This window comes from Rhamphochromis sp. 'chilingali' (genome assembly GCF_963969265.1).
Source record: "Rhamphochromis sp. 'chilingali' genome assembly, chromosome: 11".
NCBI lineage: Eukaryota > Metazoa > Chordata > Actinopteri > Cichliformes > Cichlidae > Rhamphochromis > Rhamphochromis sp. 'chilingali'.
In genome coordinates this window covers 30,374,623-30,396,845 of record NC_137938.1, presented here as the reverse complement: position 1 = coordinate 30,396,845, position 22,223 = coordinate 30,374,623, and the positions used below count along the sequence as shown (strand labels likewise).

At 39.9% G+C, this 22,223-nt stretch overlaps 1 protein-coding gene across 1 annotated transcript; it reads left to right on the top strand.

The window, feature by feature from the left end:
- Positions 1-6,519: 6,519 nt before the first annotated feature.
- Positions 6,520-19,856, top strand: wdr73 (WD repeat domain 73). The gene is made up of 8 exons (XM_080897411.1): positions 6,520-6,672; positions 7,586-7,653; positions 8,318-8,403; positions 8,501-8,589; positions 12,217-12,284; positions 13,514-13,678; positions 15,530-15,889; positions 19,577-19,856. Exons 1-8 carry the CDS (start codon positions 6,614-6,616, stop codon positions 19,828-19,830), a joined length of 1,149 nt encoding a protein of 382 aa, XP_080753537.1. The 5' UTR covers positions 6,520-6,613; the 3' UTR covers positions 19,831-19,856.
- Positions 19,857-22,223: the final 2,367 nt, after the last annotated feature.

Sequence of the window (22,223 nt, the reverse complement as noted above, 5' to 3'; positions counted from 1 at the left end):
GATAGTAGGCGGGGCCAGGTACGTACGTTCTTTTATGCAGAGCTACAGATTAAAAATGGCCAATGCGAAGCGGTCAAAAGTCTGGCTGTACTTCACAGCAAAATATGCAAACTCAGCAGCCTGCAACAAGTGCTTTAAGGTGATACTGTCAAAGGAGGTAACACCTGAAATCCGATGAAACACCTGGCGACGTATAGAGTTTTTTTTTAAAAGCCCAGAAATGCGCCGTATTTGATAGCTTGCTGCGAGACCTCACACCGAGCACATCTACTGTGCGTGGGTTGCCTGTTATCGGACCCGGAGTTAGCAATATCCCCCAAAAACCCCGAAGAGGAGAGTCCTGGCCCCTAGCCCTGCCAGTGTAGCAGAAATGATGATGGCAGCAGCAGCCGTTCTTCTCTGCGTGAGTAGCTTAATGTTGTTCATGTGTAATTTACGTACCACGTTATTACATTAATGCATGTGAGGTGAACTAGCAAACACCATCATAGCTACATGCGGCTGTCTTCTTGTTTGATGGCAGATACTCCCTTCACCCTGGCCAAAAAGGCTAAAATGACTAAAGAAAAAGAGGGAAACAGCTAAACATGAGAGGTTTTTGGACAAAGTTTGTGTTTTTTCCATTGTTTAAGCACTGCTTCCAGCTAAGAGTGATACCATATATGCCCCATAGCTGCAGAAAAGGCTAACTTTGTTATCTTTTTACAAAAAACCAGCTGACCATGAGAGGTTTTAGGACCAATTTTGTGTTCTCCATTCTTTAAGCACCGGTTTGAGCACCGGCACCGTTTCAAAAGTACCGATTTGGCACCGGTATCGGATAAAACCTAAACGATACCCATCCCTATTCATTAGCATGCGCTGCAGCTTTCAGCCCATGTCGGGCACTTTGCTTTGCTGTCAGTGAATCATTTTTCCTAGCTGAGATGTCAGGGAAATAGCTGCTGTGATTGCAAAGTCATCAGACAAAATAAGAAGTGATCACAGCAAAAGCTTTCCACTCAAAAATACAAAACCAATATTTTCAGAATTATTTTCTGTGGATTATTTTAAAAGGCTTCACTTTGGAGTGTAAAAAGCTTCTTTGAGCGAATGAAGAGTGAAAGTTTACTGTGACGTGATGCAACACAGACGCAACCAAACCCTGTAATTTTTCTTGAGCATGACAAACTTCTAAAAGCAAAGCAAGGACTGACGTGAAAACTTAGAAGGTTGTAAAGCTGCTGGATACTAAAAGACTGATAATGTACAACTGATTAGTCTGATGACTGTGGTTAAATATCTTTACACGAGATCTTTGTTGTGGTTTATGCAATTAGAGCATGTTATGATCTTTCCACTCCTCAGAATAGCACTCTATCTGCCTCTTCATGCATCCAATCTGCAGTATGATCTGTTTCTTGTGAGTGAGACGATGGAACATCGGGTCCGTAGGCAGAAACAACTTGTTTGGTAGTTGAAGTTGTCACACAGTTAATCGCCAAAATGTTTCCAGTTGGTTGGTATCTTATTTTTCCATCCACACTTTGAAAAGATCACTGCATGCACTCTGAGCACAGATGTTGTGGTCCTACATTATTGCACATAGTTGGGCATTGAGGAGCTGTGGATAGAATTTGTGCCTGACAAGAACATAAGACATGTACTAGGCCATGAAATTGCAAGGTGTCTTAACTGACTGTGACACATTAGTTTGGGGCTCTGAATTTTGAAGCCTCAGCATTGCTGTTTTGGCTGCCACCAGAAATGAGTGCAAAGTTATCAGCTAAGGCCAAATCGAAACACAACACAAATCGAAATTGAAGCAATGAACCAAGGGAATTTGGTTGGTGCTAAATTTTCTCAAAGTAGGTATTTCTTTCAGAGGAGGAGATCCAGAGGGGATTCGTTCTTCAGGGAGCTGGCTGACAAATGGTTGACGCACCAAGAAGAGTCTAACAGAAGAGAGTAAGTTCACCCAGCAAAGCATGAACAAGACGCTAAACTGAAGTTGTACGAGTTGGTGAAGAGTGGGTGACTGAGACGGACCTTAAATAGACAGGTGGGTAATGAGCCGAGCGAGTGCAAAAGCCAGAGATCTAGTGGGAATCTGCAGGAAGAGCTCACGGGAGCAGTAAAACCCGCTGACTCACAACCCCACACAAACACTATCTTCTGGGAGAAAGAGAAAAATAAAAGTACAGAAAAAAATGAAGTAGGCCAACCAGTCGGCAACAAAAATAGCATTTGTCAGATTATTCCTTTTAAAAAAAACTGCTGAAGAGTTCCAATGTGATATATAACACGCAGCTCTCTATGCTGGTATACCTGTCAGTCAAAAGGCCACACGCTTACGCGTCAGCCTTAATAGTGTCCATATGGATGGATTTAACAGAAAAACACCCACTATATAGTTGCAGTGAGGGGAGAAACTAACCATAGATACCTGGCTGTAAACATGGTTTTTAATGCTGTTAACTTGGGCTCGACTCAACCTTAAGCCATCATGGACTTGACTTGCAAACAAGAGCAATAAGACAGGATTGAGATACCTGCAACAGAGTCCTTCATGGTTTTACAAAGGCCTGTAGAAAGTAACAGAAAGGAGATCACTTTTATTTTGGAGTATTTCACAGTTCTTATATGGATCCCACCTCCACCAGACTAAAAAAGTTAAATAAGCTGGAAGAGTTCTTCACAAGCAGGAAGGGAAATGGAGCAAATCCCCCCTAAACTAAGGAATCACTGCATGTAAGATGGCATCAAATACAGAATACCATCTGAGACAGAGTTGGCTGGAAACTAAAATTGCCCCTTTTCTCATTCAAAATATTTTATCAAATAAGGACTTAAATCAATATCACAGAAGTAAATAAATAGTTTTATTTATTTGTGTAATGCATCATTCTTTTGTCAGAGGAACAATCACATCAGTAGACAACTGAAAAACACTTGTTCTTTGCTTTCTTGCACGCTGTCACTCAGTATTGCCAAACTTCTTTGTTTGTGAACCAATGTTGGTAAAGCAGTCTTCCTCACACCACAGTTTGTGAAGAAATTCTGCACACTGTTTATTGTCTTTGCTTATTGGCAGAAAGCATTAGGACCTGCTGGGATCCTTTTGACGCTCAGCCGGGGGCAGTTATCCGGCTCGTCTGATATATTGTCCAACAATTATCGTATCTGAGGAAAACCCAGGCTCTCCTGCTGCGAGTGTGAAACAACAGCTTTGGGACAGAGGCCATTCACATCTCTGTGGTGTGATAGACTCAGCAGTGACAGCTAATGTGAAACAGGCTGCTCTTTGTTGAAAGCATGTGGCTGCTGGTTTTGTAATATGTTAAATGTGTTTAGCGATGTGTGACTGTTTTACTGACTCATGAAACTCAGTGTTCAGTCGCCGCTGCTGAGTAAAATTTATAAGCTTAAAAAATGAAAAGAATCTCAGCAGGTGACGTCAGATATACACCCAAGACTATTTGTTTCCCGCAGCTTCCCGCTGTCCAATCAATACATTTTATCAGATGCCCTTTTAATGATTCCTGGAGTCAGGATTTACACAACCCCATCTCCAGTAGCCTTGGGTGCCTTTCTTCTAAATAAACAATTGGATATGCAAAGGAGGATTCCTGAGTACTGCTCCACAAAATATCAACAGGGAGGTGCAAAAAACCTTTAAAGCCACTCAGGCTGAAAATTGCCAATTAAAAGAGGGAAGAAAGGAAGCCATGCAGCACATCAAAGAGATGTTGGCCAGAAAGTTCACAATGTGCAGCAGCCTGCGTGAATGTGAACTGAAAACAGAAAAACAGCGAGATGGTATCATTGTACAAAGAGGAGTGTGACGCTGACCACATTGCTGGAGGTGGATGGAAAGAAAAAAGTTGCTGGACAACCAGCAGGAGGGCCAGTTCAGAGGCTGATAATCCCATTTAGCGATTGCCAGGAGGAGGTAAAAAGTGGCAGTGAAATACTGGACATGGACACGTGGGATTATTATAAAAGTTCAAAAAAGACAAAACCTTGATCCAGCGAAATCCAGGACACCACAGAAGAGCCTGAGTGGGGGTGACAGAAAGAGAAAAGAAAAGAAATGCTCGCATAGAAACTATAAGAAACATGACCAGGATAAAGAAAGTCAGGAAAAGAAATAACCTAAAGGAAAGCAGCTGAGAAAAAGAAAGAATGGAAGAAGGTCGAGAAACAACTGACAAAAGTCAAAGTAAGCAGTAAAGGAAGGAAAAGAAACAGCTGAAAAAACAAGAAAAAGAGGCAAATAAGGCAAAAAGGGCAGGGGGAGAAAGGGAAGACAAAGAGTGGCATCTGGATTTGAAAGCATGCGATGTCTACAGAAAGCTGCTGATTCAGCTCAGGCTGAACAGGGGGTTTCTCTTCCTTTTCCTTTCTCCATTCTCCCAGCTTCATCTTCCCCTCTGTAACTTTAATGCACTGCCACCTCTGTCTTTCCTCACTTTCTGTCAGCAACATCTTGTTTGATAAAAAACACATTTTATCATATCTAAAGCACTGACAGACTAATATTTTAGTGGCTTACTAAATGAGGATTCAGACATGATAACCTGAAGTATTTGAACTAACTCTCACTGATTATTTTGTTAGAGCAAACAGTTCCTGCAGCTCTGTATGCAAGCACGCACGTCTTTACTGTCCTGTACAGACTCTGGTTTGGACTCCCTTGTTTCTCAAGGAGTGACGGGAGAAATGGAAGGTCGAAATGTGACTCAGATTCTCTGCTGTGAGACAGTCGGAGGAACAGAATGACAGCACTGCTGCTGAGGAGGAGGAGGAGGAGAAACGGCAAACAACAGCCGGAGAGATGAAGCTTTGAGCATGGTGGGATTGATGAGGTTTCAGCTGCTGTCCTGGAGAAAATTGAGGACAAATATAAGCTGCACTCAGGGCTTGAATATTTGATCATTTAACTAGAAACGCCCAGCATCCCAAACATAACATCTGTTTTTGGTTCGTTTTCCTTCTGGCAGCTTCATTTAATCACATTATCAAAATAAACTTTTGCTCTGTTGCTCTGATAAAGGGGGAAGTATTCCCTCAGTACACCACGCTTTATTTACAAAATTCAAAATCTGTTAATCGCTCTCAACTATTTTGCATTCGTTAGTCTGATAGAGACAACCGGAAGCACAGCTTAAAGGCTGGAGGAGGGCAAACATCCCAAAAGTTGTCTTGAAAATATTCTTCTGAGACTCTTGGTAATTTCCTGTGCTTCCTTGTTACGTACTGTTGGCATTTTTATGACTTCCAATTCTTTTATCTGTATGGTATTTTATAATAAAGGCAGCTACAACAGGGCGTCTGTTGATGACAGCTGCTTTGTACTGTTTGGAAAAAATGCTGGGTCTTCAGTTCATTAAGCCTCTGTGGCCATCTGAAGGCAGCAAACAATAGATGTGCTGTCAGAGTGCCTCGATATGAAGCACGACCGTCCACTGCGTTTGTCTTCAAACACTTTTTTGGGCCTCCTTGAGATGACTGTTACCATACACGCATTAGACCAGTGGCTCGAAATCCTTTTTGTTATGCTGGAGACTTTGAGTTTTGTTAATAAATGGAAAATGGGCTGATATATATTCACCCCTTTATTACTTAAGCAAAGAACTTTTTACTGCAAGCCACATCAGCTCATCCTCACAGCACTGTATTCTGCAGCTTTAAGCTCCTCACGGACACGTCCCCTGATTTAACCTCATCTCTCTATGCTCACCTTCTTCTTTCTTCTTTTGCCGCCCCACACAGAACCTGGTTCCTCCAAGTGCTTACCCACAGGAGATCGATTGTTGTGGTTTTCTCACTAACACTGTAGGGTCTTTACCTCACAACATCAGCCACCTTGTTGTGAACTGGCACTATACAAATACAAGTGATTTGCTGGGATGCAAAACTTACTGTACGTTCATCTTCAAATATCTAAAATTACTGTTTTCTATTGAATCAGTTTAACAAGCGAATATCAGGTGATTCAAATTTATTCCTGTGTGCTGTTTTATCTTTTAATTGTATGCATGTAGATGCCATCTGCTGTAAAGCCTGAAACCAATAAGGAGAGTCTTGATATTTAAGGATGCCTCTGGCTGCGTTGGCCTAAAATATCAAATTAAAAGTTAAAGAAGCTGTGCTGTGTTAGCTGTGCCAGGGATATCAAGAGGACCAAGAGGTTCTTCAGGCTGTAGAAAGCTGCATATGGAATCAAGCAAATTAGTGCTTTGAATATCAGCTCAGTTAGATATTTGTTTATTGCTTATTTTTGTCTGGGGATCGAGTACAAAAACAGCTCATATGGAGCCCATGCCAGCATCTGAACAGGGACTCAAACCAGCAACCTTTAGGCTACTAGTCAGCTGCACAGGCCTCTGTACTTGATTATCTGCTTCTTGCATCTGTTTGTTTAACGGATTAAGCTAGAACGGACCCTGCTGTTTTGTTTCTATCTAAACTTTAATATGTTACTTTTGATTGAGGCTCGCTTCCTCCAGACCAGCAGGTGGCGGTGTAGTTTTCATGAAGAAAAGAAGCAGTAGAATAAAAAGCAGAGGGAACTAAACAGGAAGTGGTGGATGATCAGCAGCACCCATGCCTGCAGGAGCTGTTGGGAGAGATGGAAGATGCAGAGTTTGAGGATATTTTAGATGACTGGTTTATCGAGTCACTGAAAACGTGAGTAAGCTTTTTACTTTGTTTGAAACGTCAAATTTATATTTTTATTACTACTTGCTAACCAACATTACCAGCTTTGCAAAGCAAACTCTTAATTTTAGGCATTTTACCCTCCAGCAGCTTTCGATTGTTAATAAACACCACAACAAAACATTATTTAAATATATTTATGTTTATATTTAATTTATTTAAATTCGGCTTACGGATATCTCTCCTAAAATTTAAATAAGCTCCAAATTGTCACATTGTATTAGTTCATCTCCTACACTTATTACTCGTGGTTTAAGAGGTGTTATATGTGTGATTCATTTTCAAAATAAATTTAGTGAATTCGAGTTTTATAATCTAGACGAATTATATGATATGATGGCTCCACTGTAGGAATCAAGTTGTAGGTAAAAAGAAAAATGTTCGCGTTGATTCTGTAGACAGAAAATATTACATATCATAAATTGTGAATGAAGTCTGGTGTCGCGGTTAAAAGGCCTATATTTTAAACAATATGATTCTGTATCCCCTGTATTGTCATTGTACATGTTCAACGACATGCTGGGTGCTCCACAGGGACTAAATAGTTAGACAACAGGAATAAATACCAAACAGCACTACATACAAAGGAGAAGGCGCACAAAATGGACATTTGCAAGGAGACACCAAACAACTTGGAATAAACATCAGGAATGCAGCTGTAGGGCTGTTTTTGAAAGGTTTGCAAAACTAAGGCAGAGTGAATTTATATTTTTCTGAATTCCTTAAAAAAAAAATTAAATTTTACAGAGTCACTATAACAAACATAAGGCGGGCTCACCTTCACTTTTGACTGTAGCGCTCAAAACCACGTCACGTCAAAATTGAGTTTCACTGTATTTTATGTTAAACTCTATACAGAAATTCACAAACCTTTTTCCTTCAGGTACAAAGACCTTCATGTGTATCAGCTTGAACATCCCACCCAGGTCCTCGAGTGGACGTCAGGGAATAGTAAGTTGATCTAATAATTTAAAATATGATGATGTGGCTTGAAGATATGGAAGCCCGTTTCCGCCACTAAAAAAAAAAAAAAAAGAAGCTAGTATCCATATTATCTCGAAATTTCGAGAAATATAACTCGAAATTTCGAGTTACTTTTCTCAAAATTTCGAGTTAGCTCTGCCAATCAAAAATATACGTGAATGAGGTCGCTTTCTTGTTACCCGGAAGCATATGGCGCAGGACCGCGCACGCAAAAACGGATCCCAACAAATTAAAGTATGTTTGCTGATAGTAACACCATGTGATTCAGCTAATAACACAGGGATTTCATCATTTGTGAAGCCAGGCTGAAAACACTCAGCAATCTGTGCATTCACGACTGGATGTAATACCGGTAGCTTAGCTGTAGCATTTGTAGCTGAGGGCTTCAGCTTCCGGGTAACATGGAAATGACGTCATTCACGTAGATTACTGATTGGCAGCGCTAACTCGAAATTTCGAGTTGCTTTTCTCAAATTTTTGAGTTAATATGTCGAAATTTCGAGAAAATAACTCGAAATTTTGAGTTATGGATCCTTTTTTTTTCTGATTTTGCTGTTATAGAAGACAGCTTTTCAGCTCTTTCTTCATTAGCCAAATCATTTGTATTAATCATTTTTTTTGGTGTTTGTAGGCGTCTGTGTCGCAGGCTATAGTCAGTCCAAAAATGAAATTTTAGAACTTCGCTTGCCGCTGAAACTTCTTGCTGATGAAAATAAGGTAAAAATCAGAACATTAGTCCAAACTTTGAGTTTATTTTTCTCTAGGAGGCGTTTCAGATGTTACTCTGTTTTTTCCTGTTTGCTTTTGTGTTCAGAGTCTCTGCGCAGAACGGGATTTTAAAGTTTCCCATGGTGGTTTCACAGATGGTCCGGTTCGCTGCCTCACACACATCCCTGGAACAAGGTGAGTTCAGACCAGTGCTGGATAAATTACCCTTATAAGTAACATGTTACATTAAAGGTACGGCCAGTCTTTTTTGAGGTTATTTAATAGAAACAACTTCCAACAGAGTGTTTTGCAGCTTGTGGAGACCGCCATGTTCCTCCCCTGTATTTGTAGTAGCAGCCACTAAGGACTTCACTTCTGACTAAAACTGCTTTATGCATGTGACAAAGGCAGAGGAGAAGAGAAGTCATAGGCATTCCTACGGTGCAGTGGAGCGACACTAAAATTCGTACCTGCACCTTCATACTCAAGATATGTTTGATCACTTGAGAAAAGGTCAACTTGACAAAAGAAATGAAAACGGGAAGGAAAGAGACACACGACTTAATTAAAAATAATCCTCTTCCTCCTCACCTCAAGCCTCATCTCCTGAACTGAAGTCTGGGCTTTAACACAACAACAACAGCTGGTTATAAGTTAATATTAGTGAAAATCTCTTTGAAGTGCATCTAACACCAGCTAACAGCGGGAAAAACAGCAGTGCAACCAACAGTTAAGTATATCCTCAACTTCTCTCCTCAGTTTAGCTGTCATCAATCAGAAGTGAGCTTCTGACTTATTGGCCTGTACTGGACTAAGAAGCATCCACATCCATTTCCTCTGGAGGAGACTGTGAAACTTGTAACTGGTGAATGTTTATCAGCCAGCATTGACAGCTGAGGTAAACAGAGGACTGACAGCCTTCCTAACAGAGGCAAAAACTCTTCTGCAGAGCCAGTCCAAACATGGCGTACAGTCTGTATCCAACGTTTTTGATCTCTCTGCTGACTAAAACATGTCTGTTCTACAGCGGCTACCATAGGTAGGATTATACAATTTTAACAACTATATAATTTGGAGGGTTAAGGAAACAACTCAGTTGACTACAGTCTACAATTTACTTCCATTATAAAGTAATCTGTGAGATTACAGCCTTATCTGCTGAGAAAATTAACTCCTTAACAATAATAAATACAACATTTCCCAAGCTCACAGCTGTATCCCAAGAAATCGGGGAGAGACAGAAACTTTGCAGATCCTTCAGGCTTTTATTCAGGAGCAGAAAAATGTAACATTTGAACAGTTGTTGATTAATTCTTTGAAAAGTACTTACCTGCTTATTTAAACTGCAAACCAGGCAGTAATTGGAGTACTGTTACTTTGTTTCATCAAACACTGGTTGTGACCCACTTCAGGGAGAGAAACTTGCTTCACTCTTTCCAAGGTTTTCTAATCCACACGATGCCTTTTCCTGCACCAAACTTTGGTTTCAAAGCTTCTTTTTGGGGAATAATGAATGAAAAGAGGTCTTCTTCAAAAAAGGCACACTGAAAAGCACCCAGCAAGGCTGGAGCACAGAAATTATTTTATTCGGGTACTCTTTATATTTTCTACAGTTCAGTTTATTATTCTTACCTATCACGTATTTAACACATTAACAGATTTATAAAAGTACAGAAGGTCAGTCAAGAGCAATTCAGAGTATTGATGAACTGTTTAAAGGTTTTAAGCCTAAATGCTAAACGTACAATTCTTCAGCTGTCTAAAAATCATCATAATTGTATTAAACTTGTTTAGACTAAGAAATTACTTACAAAAACCTTTACTAGATGAGTTGATAGTGACAATAATTAACTTTTAACAAATCATTGCACCAGAAGTAGAGCTGGGCGATATGAGATTTTTTCATATCACGATATGTTTTTTTCATTTCAGGCGATAACGATATCTTTAACGATATAAGCCAAATAACTATATTTGTAAGATTTAAATGTGCCGTTGCTCACAAGTAAAATGTGAAATAATCAGCAGCTTGTTTTTATTTAAATATTTATTTCCCATAATAAGTTCAACAGGGTAGATGTACTTAAGGAACATGAGACTTTTTCAGATAAATAAAGGCAAATATTGCAAACTACACAAAAGGCAGCCGCTAAAGCGTTTAAGTTTCAAAATAGAACAAACGAAACAGACTAAATTGTCAATTCCACTTAGAAACAAAATATTAATTCTAAAAATAAATCTTAGTTTGTTTTACAGAAGAACAGACAAAACTGACTAACTTTTGTCAATATCAAATAAACTGAGAACTAAAAGGAAATTCTCAATCTCTCCTTGTTGTATAGCTTAGCTTTTCAAACTGTTTTAACAGTTACTTTAGTCTGACAAAAGCCGAATGACGAATTAGCGCTTCCAGTCAGAGACTGAGGCTACGTCCACATGTACACGGGTATTTTTGAAAACGGAGATTTTCCGTTTTCGTTTTAAAAAATAATCCCGTCCACACATAAAGGCAGAAATGAAGGAAAACGCTGCTATGAACATGCCAAAGCAGCAGGTGGCGCTAGATTCCTAACCGTGCAGAAATGTTGGCCAATCAGAAGTCTAGAAGCCTCGGTGGGAAAAAGTAAACAAAGCTGGGGCATAGAAGCAGAACAGAGTCGTATGTGTGGACGGACAGTAACTGTGTGTATATGTAAGCATTTAAACACTGCAGAGAGTAGAATTAACAGTATTGTAGAAATTCATTTCACCGAAACAATAACGCGGCGCACAGTGTGACGCATGCACCAGTTTATTGTATTTCCAGACTTGCTTTCGGCACAATTTACAGTGCACGCTACTCTGTTTTTGTCAGACTTGAAATAGCCGAAATACCTTCACACTACGGAACTTCTTTGGCTCTTCCGTTTGACAATCTCTCCGGCGTTGGAACCATCATCTGTTTTCTCTTCGGTCACGCTCGGTTGATTTTTCTAGTCGGCACACTCATTTCCTCCATTACGCGCTGGCTCCATTACCCGCTGGCTGCTTCCCAAACAAACACACGTGCGGCGTGGCACTTGTGCTGTACGTAACAAGTCACGCGACGTGACGCTGCGGCTGTGATTGGTTCGGCTCTGCGCTACTTAATTTGGATTGGCTGACCTTTTCTTTTTTTTTTTTTCTTTTTTTTTTTTTAAGAGGACAAGAGCGGCGAGGTCTATCGCGATAGCTTAATTTCTCTATCGAGTAAAAGTTATATCGCGATACATATCGTTATCGTTCTATCGCCCAGCTCTAACCAGAAGATATATCGTGCATCGCACCGTGAGGCACGATGCACAGTGTGGAGGGTCTGTGTTTTGTAGTTGTTATAGGTGGTGTGAGTCAGTGCTTGTGTAGATCTTTAGATCTGATGGTAAATGTGAGGGGACGATATAATCAGTAGCTTCGCAGCCTTTTAACTCATTCACTGCCAGGGTTTTTGAGCATTTTTACTCATTTTTGAAGAGCCACAGAAAACTGTGTGTTATGATCATATAAACGCTGAACCTACCAAAATGAAGAACAGACTCTCTTCTTCCATCCAAAAAAAAAGCTTGTTTCTACCATTTTCCATTCTTTAGTAATCAGCTGAGAGGTGGGTTCCACCAAAAATGCCTGTTTTGACCACAAAAAGGGAGAAAACGAGTTTTTTGTGAAAAATACATTTCAAGCAGTCTGATGTTCACTGACAAGCTGCCCGAGGTTGTATTCTAGCCCCCCCCCATTGAAAAACGTAATTGACGTCTATAGACGTCAATGGCAGTGAATGAGTTAATTAACATTCTGTTATTTCGGCAGGTGTGCTGTGACCAACGACGGGCTGAGCTCCGACCTGCAGGTGTGGGACCTTGGAGGAGAAGAGAGCGGTGAGTGTGATTTCCCTAAAATTTCAAAGTACAAAAGTTAGGCACTTGCCTAAAAAAATTTATATAAGAGAAAAATAATGACAAAGAGAAATTTAGTAAGACAGGTCAGATAACCAACAATAAACCAGAACAAAGCATAAAAAACATGAAATTAAAACCAAGAAAAAGAATAGGAATCTGATAAAATTAAACTTAACAGCAGTCCAGTAAAATTAATTAAGACCAAGAACTAATTATGAATAAAATCTCACTTAAAACCTACAGAGTAGAATTTACTATCAGTCAAAAACTTGCAAATCATCGCTGTGATTAACGGTGATTTTCAGTGATATGAATTTAAAGTGACATGATCTCAGTACAAAAAGCACCAGATTTTCTGGGCATTATGAGCTGAATGTATTCATCTAAATGCAAAAAGGTTCTCACTTATGATAATGTTTCACAGAGTGCAATAAAAAATATTCAAGGCCTTTTTAAATGTAACTCTTATCTACAGAAGCTGTTTTGAGACGACTCACTGAATGGATGAACCTTTTTTATTCAAGGTTAATGACTTAACTAGTAAAAATCACTGAATCATAACAGACTAGATCATAAAAGAAACTTTTCCTGTTGAATTCAATATTTATTTATACAATTCTTTTTTATTTTTTTTGGGGGGGGGGGAGATTTTGCTGAAATAGATTGAAGTTAAAATTGTTTCTGTTGTAGCCCAAAGAAGACAAATATAGGAGGGAACCTAACCTGAGAGAAGAGTATTTGTATCATATCGTGCACATTTCCTGTGTTGAATTGTTCACCAATAATAATTGAGAGAAATCAGAAAGGGGGTCAGACGTTGACTGCCCAACCACTATTACAGGGTTCAAATTGATTCCTGACACCTGATACTTCACGTGTCTGACTGTCTTAATTTAAATGAAAGTGACGTTTAGACATAGACATCTCCACCAATTAATGCAAGTTAAAAAAGATTTTTGACAAGATTAGAGCAGTGAAGCCTGGTCTTGTGGGGTTTCACTTCACGTACGCTTTCAATTTCTGACCTTTAACCGTGTTTAATATGAGAGTTTGCTATTGTAATAGCATATATAGGAAGAAAATACAGAAGGGAATAATAGGTCCCCTTTCCTGGTTTACAGCAAACAAGGTAAAGGGAATAATTATAAAATGTGGTGAGGCACTTCTGACAGTGTGACTGGTTTTCTTTTCCTTGTCATCCATGACAGATGTGATCAGGAGAACAGGAAGTATTAAAGGGAAAAGGAGTGCTTCAGAGAGAGGCAGCAGGATCGCAGCTCGACCCTCGTCAGCACCACAAGTTCTTCACGGAGCTCAGATCAGCGACGTCCAGCTGACTGAACTCGCATCAGGAGAGACTCTCTATAAACTGGGTAACCCCACATTTACAGTTATCAGTTTATGTTCACGCTCGCCTGTGAGCATGGAGACTATAAGATTGGTTTAGTTTGTGTCTTATTTAAGTAGAGGTGAAAACTTAAGTCGAAGTGGTGCTTTATGCAGTTTTGTGAGACTGTTCATCTCACTGTTGTGAGATGTCGAAATTTGAGAAATGTCATAAATGCTTAAAAAAAATTGGAACAAAAAAAATTGGGAGACATAGTCTTACTCTTTCTCAAGAAAATATAATCTAGATTCAGATTTCCATCAGCATCGAGACTAATCGTGAATGGCAGCGTGAAAGAATTAAAGTGACTTTGTGTGGTTTGTTTTATGCTCAAAATCTAACTGTATTCTTACTTTTGGTAAACTGGTTGTCTCTCCTACTAATACTATAGTAATGTAAATCATATTTGTAGTAAAGTTTTTATAATGAAAAGATAAACTGTTCTTTACGTATAGTTTTTCTTAAAACAGTGTAATTATTGAGCTTACAGTTGGACTGGGATACAATCACTGTTTGTGAAGGACATCTAAGATTTAGTGTCACATGAAGATGAAAAAAAAAAAAAACTGCATGTGTTCCTGAGGAGAGCGAGGACAAAAGCTTTCTGTGCAGCCAGGAGATGTTTTCCTGCTATTCTTTTGTGGCTCGCTTAAGTAAGTTTGATCTAGAAAGAAAGGCTGAGCTGTGTTATGATGCAGTATTATGTTGTAGGCCACCCACTGTAACCCCTAGGAAGATCTGTAACTTTCCATTTCTTTTCCCTGCTTTATTTTATTTATTTTTCCACACAAAAATAGTTTGCTGAAGCTCTGAGTGGAGGTGAGACTGTGGCTTTAAGGCCTGGAAGTAATACAAGTAAAGTGAGCAAACAATAAATATCATTGTTCCATGGTTCCCAAAAATTAAAAAAATAGTTGGCATCAAAGAGAGCGTCCATCCATCCACCTGTCTGCTCCTGCAGTAGAGCATCAGAAGTCCATCCCAGCTTTCGGAGGGAGATAGGCAGAGTGCATGCTGGGCAGGTTGCCAGTCTATCACAGAAAGAGGACCTTTCATACTCATTCACATCTATGGCCAATTTAGAATCACCAGTCACCCTAACATGTATGTCTTGGACTGTGGGATGAAGCTGCAGTATGTGGAGAGGCAGAGAGAACATGCAAAGGCCAGTGGATTCAAACCCAGGACCTCGTCACTGTGAGGCTACAAGGCGTGGAACAGTTCACAAAACAGACAAAACAGAAATTCTTTTTATCATTTAAATTTGTTTCCTTAAACTTGTGCCAAGTACATAAATAGTTATTCTCCATCACATCTTAACTAAAGGAATATTTTTCTCTATGCTAAAATACAATGATTCTGGCATCTTTAAGACATGTTGTGTATGATCAGAACATAAAGACTGAAATGACTGAAGTTTATACGCTACTGAACAGGGCCGATTTCTTTTTCTTTTTTTTTTCTTTCCCCATGAACCATTTGATCTATAGATGCTCCAAAGTAGTAACCACTGCTTCGCTGCACGCTGCATATTATCAAATGTTAGTAGTTTCCTCACCACAGTCCTTTCTCTGCTTGTTTCTGATCATTATGCACAGCCAGTGCACCAAAACAAGGCCAACAAACGACCAGCCTGATGTTTTTGTTTCTGAGCACTTTGCCTGTAATTGTTGCAGCAGGAGGGCCATTAAATGCTCTTTCAGCTGGGGGTTTCCTCAGCTGTTCAGTTTCAAAACACTGATGTTCTAGTCATAAAACCATCTCTGCAGCAGACTGCAGTATGTAATCTCTCTGTAATGTGTGTTTTGAGACATTTTGCGTTGTTTTGTCCCGACAGAGACCGACTCAGCAGATCCTCTGAGTTCCTTACAGTTCGTGAGTGACACGGTTTTCCTCGCCGGCTGCTGTAACGGGAGTGTTTACGTTGCCGATACTCGGACGTCTGCTCCTCCTCAGCTTTCACATTCACCATCTTCAGCCAAGTCTGTCATCTGGTGGACGGATGCTGCTGCAGGTCCACATCCGTCCAGCCGCAGGGTCATCAGAGTCTCCTCGTCTGGACAGGCGGTGGTTTCAGACTTGAGAAATCTGGGAGGGGCGGGGTGTCAGGCTCAGCTAGACGTCCAAACACCAGGCCGCTGCAGCCAGGTCAAAGTGTCGTGGGCTCCAACACTGGATGACTGTATCTCAGTGTCAGGTCAGTTTATACAAACAGTTTTTTTTCAGATGTTGATGTTTTCTGTAAGTGATCACACTGAAAAACCCTGTTTTATCTGCACACTGATTAACTAAATAATACTAAGTAATCTGTCACACTTGCACAGATGTATATTATATGATGTTTCTGCACCAATCTCGGAATCTGCAGAAACTTCAATCTTTAGGAAAACTACATTGGCTTAGCTCAGCTAAACAGTGATGAGCAGCATACTTGGCTCTGTTCAAACTGACAAATTTAATTAGTGAGCTTTAGATTTGATAAATTAAAAAAATGACATAACTTACAATTTAATTTCTTGACATCCTATTAATCAGGGTGTTTTTCATTGCTGTGAGAATTTGTGGTTGTTGTTACCTTTTATCTCAAAAAGATTTGAAAGAGTAGTAAAACTGCTAACTTATCATCCTCAGAGGAATGGCTAATTTGAAGAGTCAGGCTTCAGAGTTCATAATAGCACAGAAAAGGTTACAAATGATCTTCTTATGGTCTCTGACAGTGGACTCATCTCTGTGCTTGCCCTGTTAGAACCTGAGTGCAGCATTTGATACTGTTGACCATAATATTTTGTTACAGCGATAGAGTTCCACAGGGTTCCGTGCTAGGACCAATTCTTTTTTTGCATTATACATGCTTCCTTTAGGCAGTGTCACTAGAAGGTATAGCATACATTTTCACTGCTATGCAGATGACACACAACATTATAGAACACACCAATTAGTTAAACTGTAGGATTGTCTTAAAGACATAAAGACCTGGATGACATCTAATTTTCTGCTCTTTAATTCAGAAAAAAACTGAGGTTATTGTAATATAGTATCTAACCTGACACTTACTCTAGATTGCATTACCTTGGCCTGCAGTAACACTGAAGAAGCTTGGAGTTGTTTTTGACCAGGCTATGTCCTTCAACACACATATTAAACAAATAAATAGAACTGCTTTCTTCTATTTGCACAATATCTCTAAAATTAGAAATATTCTGTCTCAGAGTGATGTTATGAAACTAGTTACTTATTACTTCTAGGCTGGACTACTGTAATTTGTTATTATCAGGATGCCTGGGCTTACTCGTGGTTCCTAGGGTAGAATGGGAGGCAGAGCCTTCAGCTTTCAGGACCCTCTTCTGTGGAACCAGCTCAGAGTTTGGATTTACTTTTAAGAGAAGGACCGATATGAAGAACTCTGGTTAGAGTAGTGGTGCTGTGACAAAGACCTGGATTAAGCTGCAGAAAATAGATAGCTGTCCAATTGTTTTGTGGAATGAGTTTAATTTGGACCTCTGGCTAGATGTAATTTGATGTTAACATTATAAAGACCCAACAGTAACCCTGCGAAGCTGTGATGTCAAATACCCATCTTACAATTCAGCTGATGTTGATATTCATTATGCGCTCTTCTTTTAGTGGGGCTAAATAGAAGAGCGTCAAGTTTGAGGAACGGGCTTAGGGCAAAGAATTCAATTAAAATGTAAATACATCTTGCAGACTGAACTGACTAACTTAAAACAAAAGATGAAGAAAACTCTAATTTTGTACTTTTTTTTTTTTTCCCTTTTTCTTTTGATGAACAGCTTTGGCTGATTTTTCTGCAAGTATTCGTAGAGAAGGAACCTTTTTGATATTAAAGAGACCGTGTGACCTTTACTGTAATGCCACCTTCAGGACAAACTTGACATTTTCAGCCTCACATGTGGGGAAAATGAATCACCGTAGCCTTTCAAGGCCACTAGTTGGCCTTTGTAATATTAAAAGTACTATAGTGATGGGTGGAAATAAACCAGGCGTGTACACTGGCTCGTGCAGAAAATAATAGGGGGGGAAAAAAAGTGTCATGCTTCAAAGAACAGAAAATAACCAACATGTGTCACAATGTGTTGTGTAGGATAACATAGCCTTACCTCATTTAAGAAAGAAACAGCCAAAGCAGCATCTATTTCTAGACTGTTGCTGCTAATGTAAACATTGTCTGATATGAGGAAGTTCGATTTCAATGAGATCTGCCTTGTGAATTGCTCATTTAATGTTTGGATAAAGATTTTTAAAATTGTCTGTTACGGTTCTCAGTCATCTAGGTCATCGTAGTCTAAGGAGCTTGGAAAGTGAAGCGTGTGGACTTCTTTAAGTTTTCTTGAAGACGTTTCACCTCGCATCCGAGAAGCTTCTTCAGTTCTAAGCACAAATGGTGGAGAGTCCCAGATTTTAAGCCTTATGGGAGTGTCCGCAAGAGGGTAACGGACCCCCTATTGATCCTCTATCTAATCACTTTAGCCAAGGTGTGAAAATGGGTGTGGGTCACAATCAGCCAAGGTTTCGGGTGGACCCATAGTGATACCTTGGCCATGTGAAATCATGTGATTTCAAATGGTTAAATGGCCCAGGACGTGAGTGGGCGTTAAGGCGTCTGGGCAGGGATCTCAAAACTGGATTATAGATGGAAGACTGTGTCGTAAACCCCCGCCTCTGTTCAAAGATGGTCACTCACAGAGGACATAAATGGCTTCGTTCACTCCTTTCAAACCATCGGTCTTCTCTGTCCAAAATGTGAAGATTGGCGTCCTCGAAAGAGTGACCTTTAGATGCAGATGGACCGCCGAGTCTTGCCCGTGGAGGTGGCTCTTCTATGCTGTGCCATGCGTTTATGAAGTGGCTGTTCAGTCTCTGCAATGTAGAGTTCTGAGCTTTCCTCTCTGTACAGTGCAGCGAGGAAAACTCAGACCTCATTATTTGCATCACGTCACAGTGGAGCCCCCAGCATGACTCAGGATTGAGTTATGGTTCTGTGTAGGATTATGGAGGTGCATGTGCGTACAGTCTTCCATGTGCGTAGGTTAGATGCTGACTGGTTGAAATGATTTGAACAGTCATATAAAAGAAGACACGGAGGAAGTGAAGTGTTTTACAAACATGGCCTCTGAAATTACTAACAGAAACATCCAAAGATTGAAAGGATGTACTGGCAGATTTAATTACTCATAAATTTCAATCAGGGTAGCGTTATTGAATTCTTCCAGCAGCAAAGCGCCGTGAAATGTTTTCATCACTGAGCATCAACGAGAGAATGAGAAATCTGTCATCACTCTTTTGTAAAGGCTTCTGCTTGTGAAGGTCTTGTTTTCATACTTTTGGAGACGTTGCCACAGTGACCTCAGTCTTATAACAAATTAATTATGGGCCTTTTTAGCATTTCTGATCCTGCATGAGAGCCAGTGACATGAATATTGGTTTACAGCTCTCTTTAAAAATACAAATTAAATCTGTGAATCTGACGTGCAGCACAGTCTTGCAGACTATATGATTACCAATAGAAAAACATTTCATTAGGTAAGCGACTGCAGTAGAGGCCTTCATTTGTGTGCTAATTGTAATTATCAACTCTGTTTATAGCAATCAGATGTAAGTATAGTAATTTGTCACAAAAAGGCAAAAAGACAAGATGATCAAGGGGCTTAAAGTCTACAGTCAACATGTGGGTGTCTGCAGAAATGAAAGTTCAGTTTGTTAACAGACTAATGCTACCATTTCAAAGTAAGTGGATAAGTTAGTTATCAGTTTCTTGACTTCATAGTTGTTGAATGATTTGAACTTTTAGCACAATATTATCCTAACGAATATAAATGTGGGTCAGAAAGAAGCCTTTTAAAGTTTCTGCCTTCGTCCTCATCAGGTTTCAGTGGTGTTGTTCAGATCTACAACACCCGTCTCTGGGGGGCGGAGCCGCAGGAGGCTCGACCGCTGTTTGAGCATCGCGGTCACGCAGTTTCATCACAGCAGACTGATGACAGTGTTCCCACCTTCGTCACCTCCCACATCTGGCACCCCGAGCGGCCGCGGACGCTTCTGTCTGCAGCCTCGGATGGCTCCGTCCACGTCTGGGACTGGGTGGACCCGGATCGACAGGGTGGGAGCCCAACACCATGAACAAAGTGAAGGATCGCCTGGGACGAGTAAGATGATAGAGCCATGTTATAAATTACTGAGGCACTGCTCCACAAACTGATGTGTCTCAGTAAAAAAGGATCAATCGCCTTTTTATGATCAAACTGGAATATGGTTAAAGAAACAATTTAGAAGGAAAACAAACTGATGGAAATGTGGAACTTGTTTCATGAGAATCAAACTGATCTTTGCCTTTAAATTACAGAAAAATTGCTGGAATGAATTCACAGCTGTTGGCGGTGACTGCTCTCATTTAGGAACAAATTAAAGCAGATGACTGTCGGGTTCGATTACACAACATATTTGTACTGCAGTTTTTATAAGGTGATAAATGTTTGTACCTCGGATGGCTGGGCCAGAACTACAAAACGTGAATTATGTTTTCATTAACTGTGTTGATGCTGTAAAAGTGGCATTTTGTTTACTTCTCAGTGCAAACGTGACCAACAATCTGCTGTTTAGAGTCTGTCTTTTGGCCTTGCTTTAACCCTGGTACTGAGCAGCAGGACCCCTGCTTTTAAGCACTTAGAGCCCAGCACATGAGTACCACGGGCCACCGATAGCTCTCGAGATGGACGACTGAAACAGTTGAAAGCTTTCTCCATAGATGTCTAAAGGTTGGCACTGACTCAGGACCACATCCAGATTTGGATGGCTATTTTTAAACCACTTTTTCACTTAATTAGCTCTTGCAAATAAACAAAGATCATGAAAAAAACTGCAAACCTCGTTCCCTTTTTTTCCAGTCCTCATTTTGGTTAGACGATTTTACAGTCTGATTATTTCAGATTTTAGTGAACTGACACTTGAAACGCGAGGTGGAGACCATTTCCTCTGTTCAAGTTTCACTTCTGTCTTGCATTTTGGTTTAGTCTCTCTAAATGACATTTATCTCAGCTACAACTTTCTGCATTTGCTGGAAAATACTGAGACTACATGGGGGGGAAAAAATAAAAAATTAGGAAAGTGCATCTCCCTTTTTATAAAGAGTTCCAAAATCTGAAAACATCTGTGAGATGCCACATCTGCGACGCAGCGATGTAGCAATAACAGTGAGTGTGAACTGTTGAGCACAGATGAGGATCCTGAGGCCAGATTTTAGTTGAGTGAAGCAACTGCAGCTCAAGTCAGGAGAGTTTTTCAGAGTTACTCCTGACTCATGTTTGTTTTCATTTGCAGAAAAATCGCAATTTCCTGTTCAGAATCAAGGCCAACCTTTTTAATTAATACATTTTGTTAAAATTATAATATCATTACAGCAGGACAAATGCTCTTTAAACCTTTACACAGGAGGCCTTTCAGTATTTACCGAATATGAATGTGATGAAGGTAATATATAAAGGCAGAAACAACTATTTGACTAGAAGTATCAGACAAATTGAGGTTACAGTTGCTGAACTATAAATTAGTTTCTAAATTTAGATGAATTCCTAAAACCTTTTTCCTCCTGACTGCTCTAAAACCCACATACCTGCTGAGCTCTCATCATTTGTTCCCCACTGAACCGAGTCCACTGTGTTTGTCTCTTTGTCCACAGAGTCAGTGGCCAAGGTGCCAAATTACAAAAGATCTGGACTGAGAATCAGTGGCAACAGGAAGTTTTTGGTTCAAATGCTTATCAATATGTACAGAGGTGGTCAGGAGAGTAAGTGTCTGCAGCTATCTGTAAAACACAGTTAAGGCTCTGTCGTGACTCGGGTCTGCTTTTTAGCCACTGTAAATATTGATGGAATTAAAACACCAGATTCTAATGCACCATCAAATAAAATCATTTTTTTGGCATGAAAATGACCCCAAACACACTGCTAGTGCAGTAAAAGCATAACTGGATAGAGAACACAGCGGATTCACGTCCTCAGCATTATTGAAGCAGTGTGGGAAAAGAAAAAAAGGCAGCTAACATCTACAGAAGAGCTGGCCCAGGGAGATTCAGATACTATTCATTTCAAAAGCCTGCTGAGAGAAAATGCACAAATATTTTTCCAGATCGTTGGAAAACGTTTTCTCTTGCAGCGTTACAAACAGATTAATGAGAAAACCTCAGAGTAATCAACATGCCCTGAGCCAATAGTCATGGGAGTCAGTCTTTTTTAAGAACTTCTGACTTTAGAAATTTGCCTAAAGATACCTTTTGAGCATTAGATTATTTTTATGACTATAGATTATTTATCTAAGGCAACGATCCTAGAAAATGTTCCCCATCTGAGTCCTCAGAGCCCCAATTCCCTGATGCTCTCCCACAGGCAATAAAATGATTTTTCCCCTTTCCTTTTCCTTCTTTTCACCAGTGAACATCAAAGAAATGGATACAAAAGCAGGCAAAACTTAATTTCATACTTTACTGCCTTCTTTCTTGCCCGTTGAACGCATCATTA

Excerpts from the sequence above, each read along its gene's own strand:
- wdr73 (XM_080897411.1), top strand. The coding sequence starts at position 6,614 with ATGGAAGATGCAGAGTTTGAGGATATTTTAGATGACTGGTTTATCGAG. Across the intron at positions 8,404-8,500 it reads TTCTTGCTGATGAAAATAAG|AGTCTCTGCGCAGAACGGGA; the intron begins GTAAAAATCAGA and ends TTTTGTGTTCAG. Across the intron at positions 13,679-15,529 it reads AGAGACTCTCTATAAACTGG|AGACCGACTCAGCAGATCCT; the intron begins GTAACCCCACAT and ends TTGTCCCGACAG.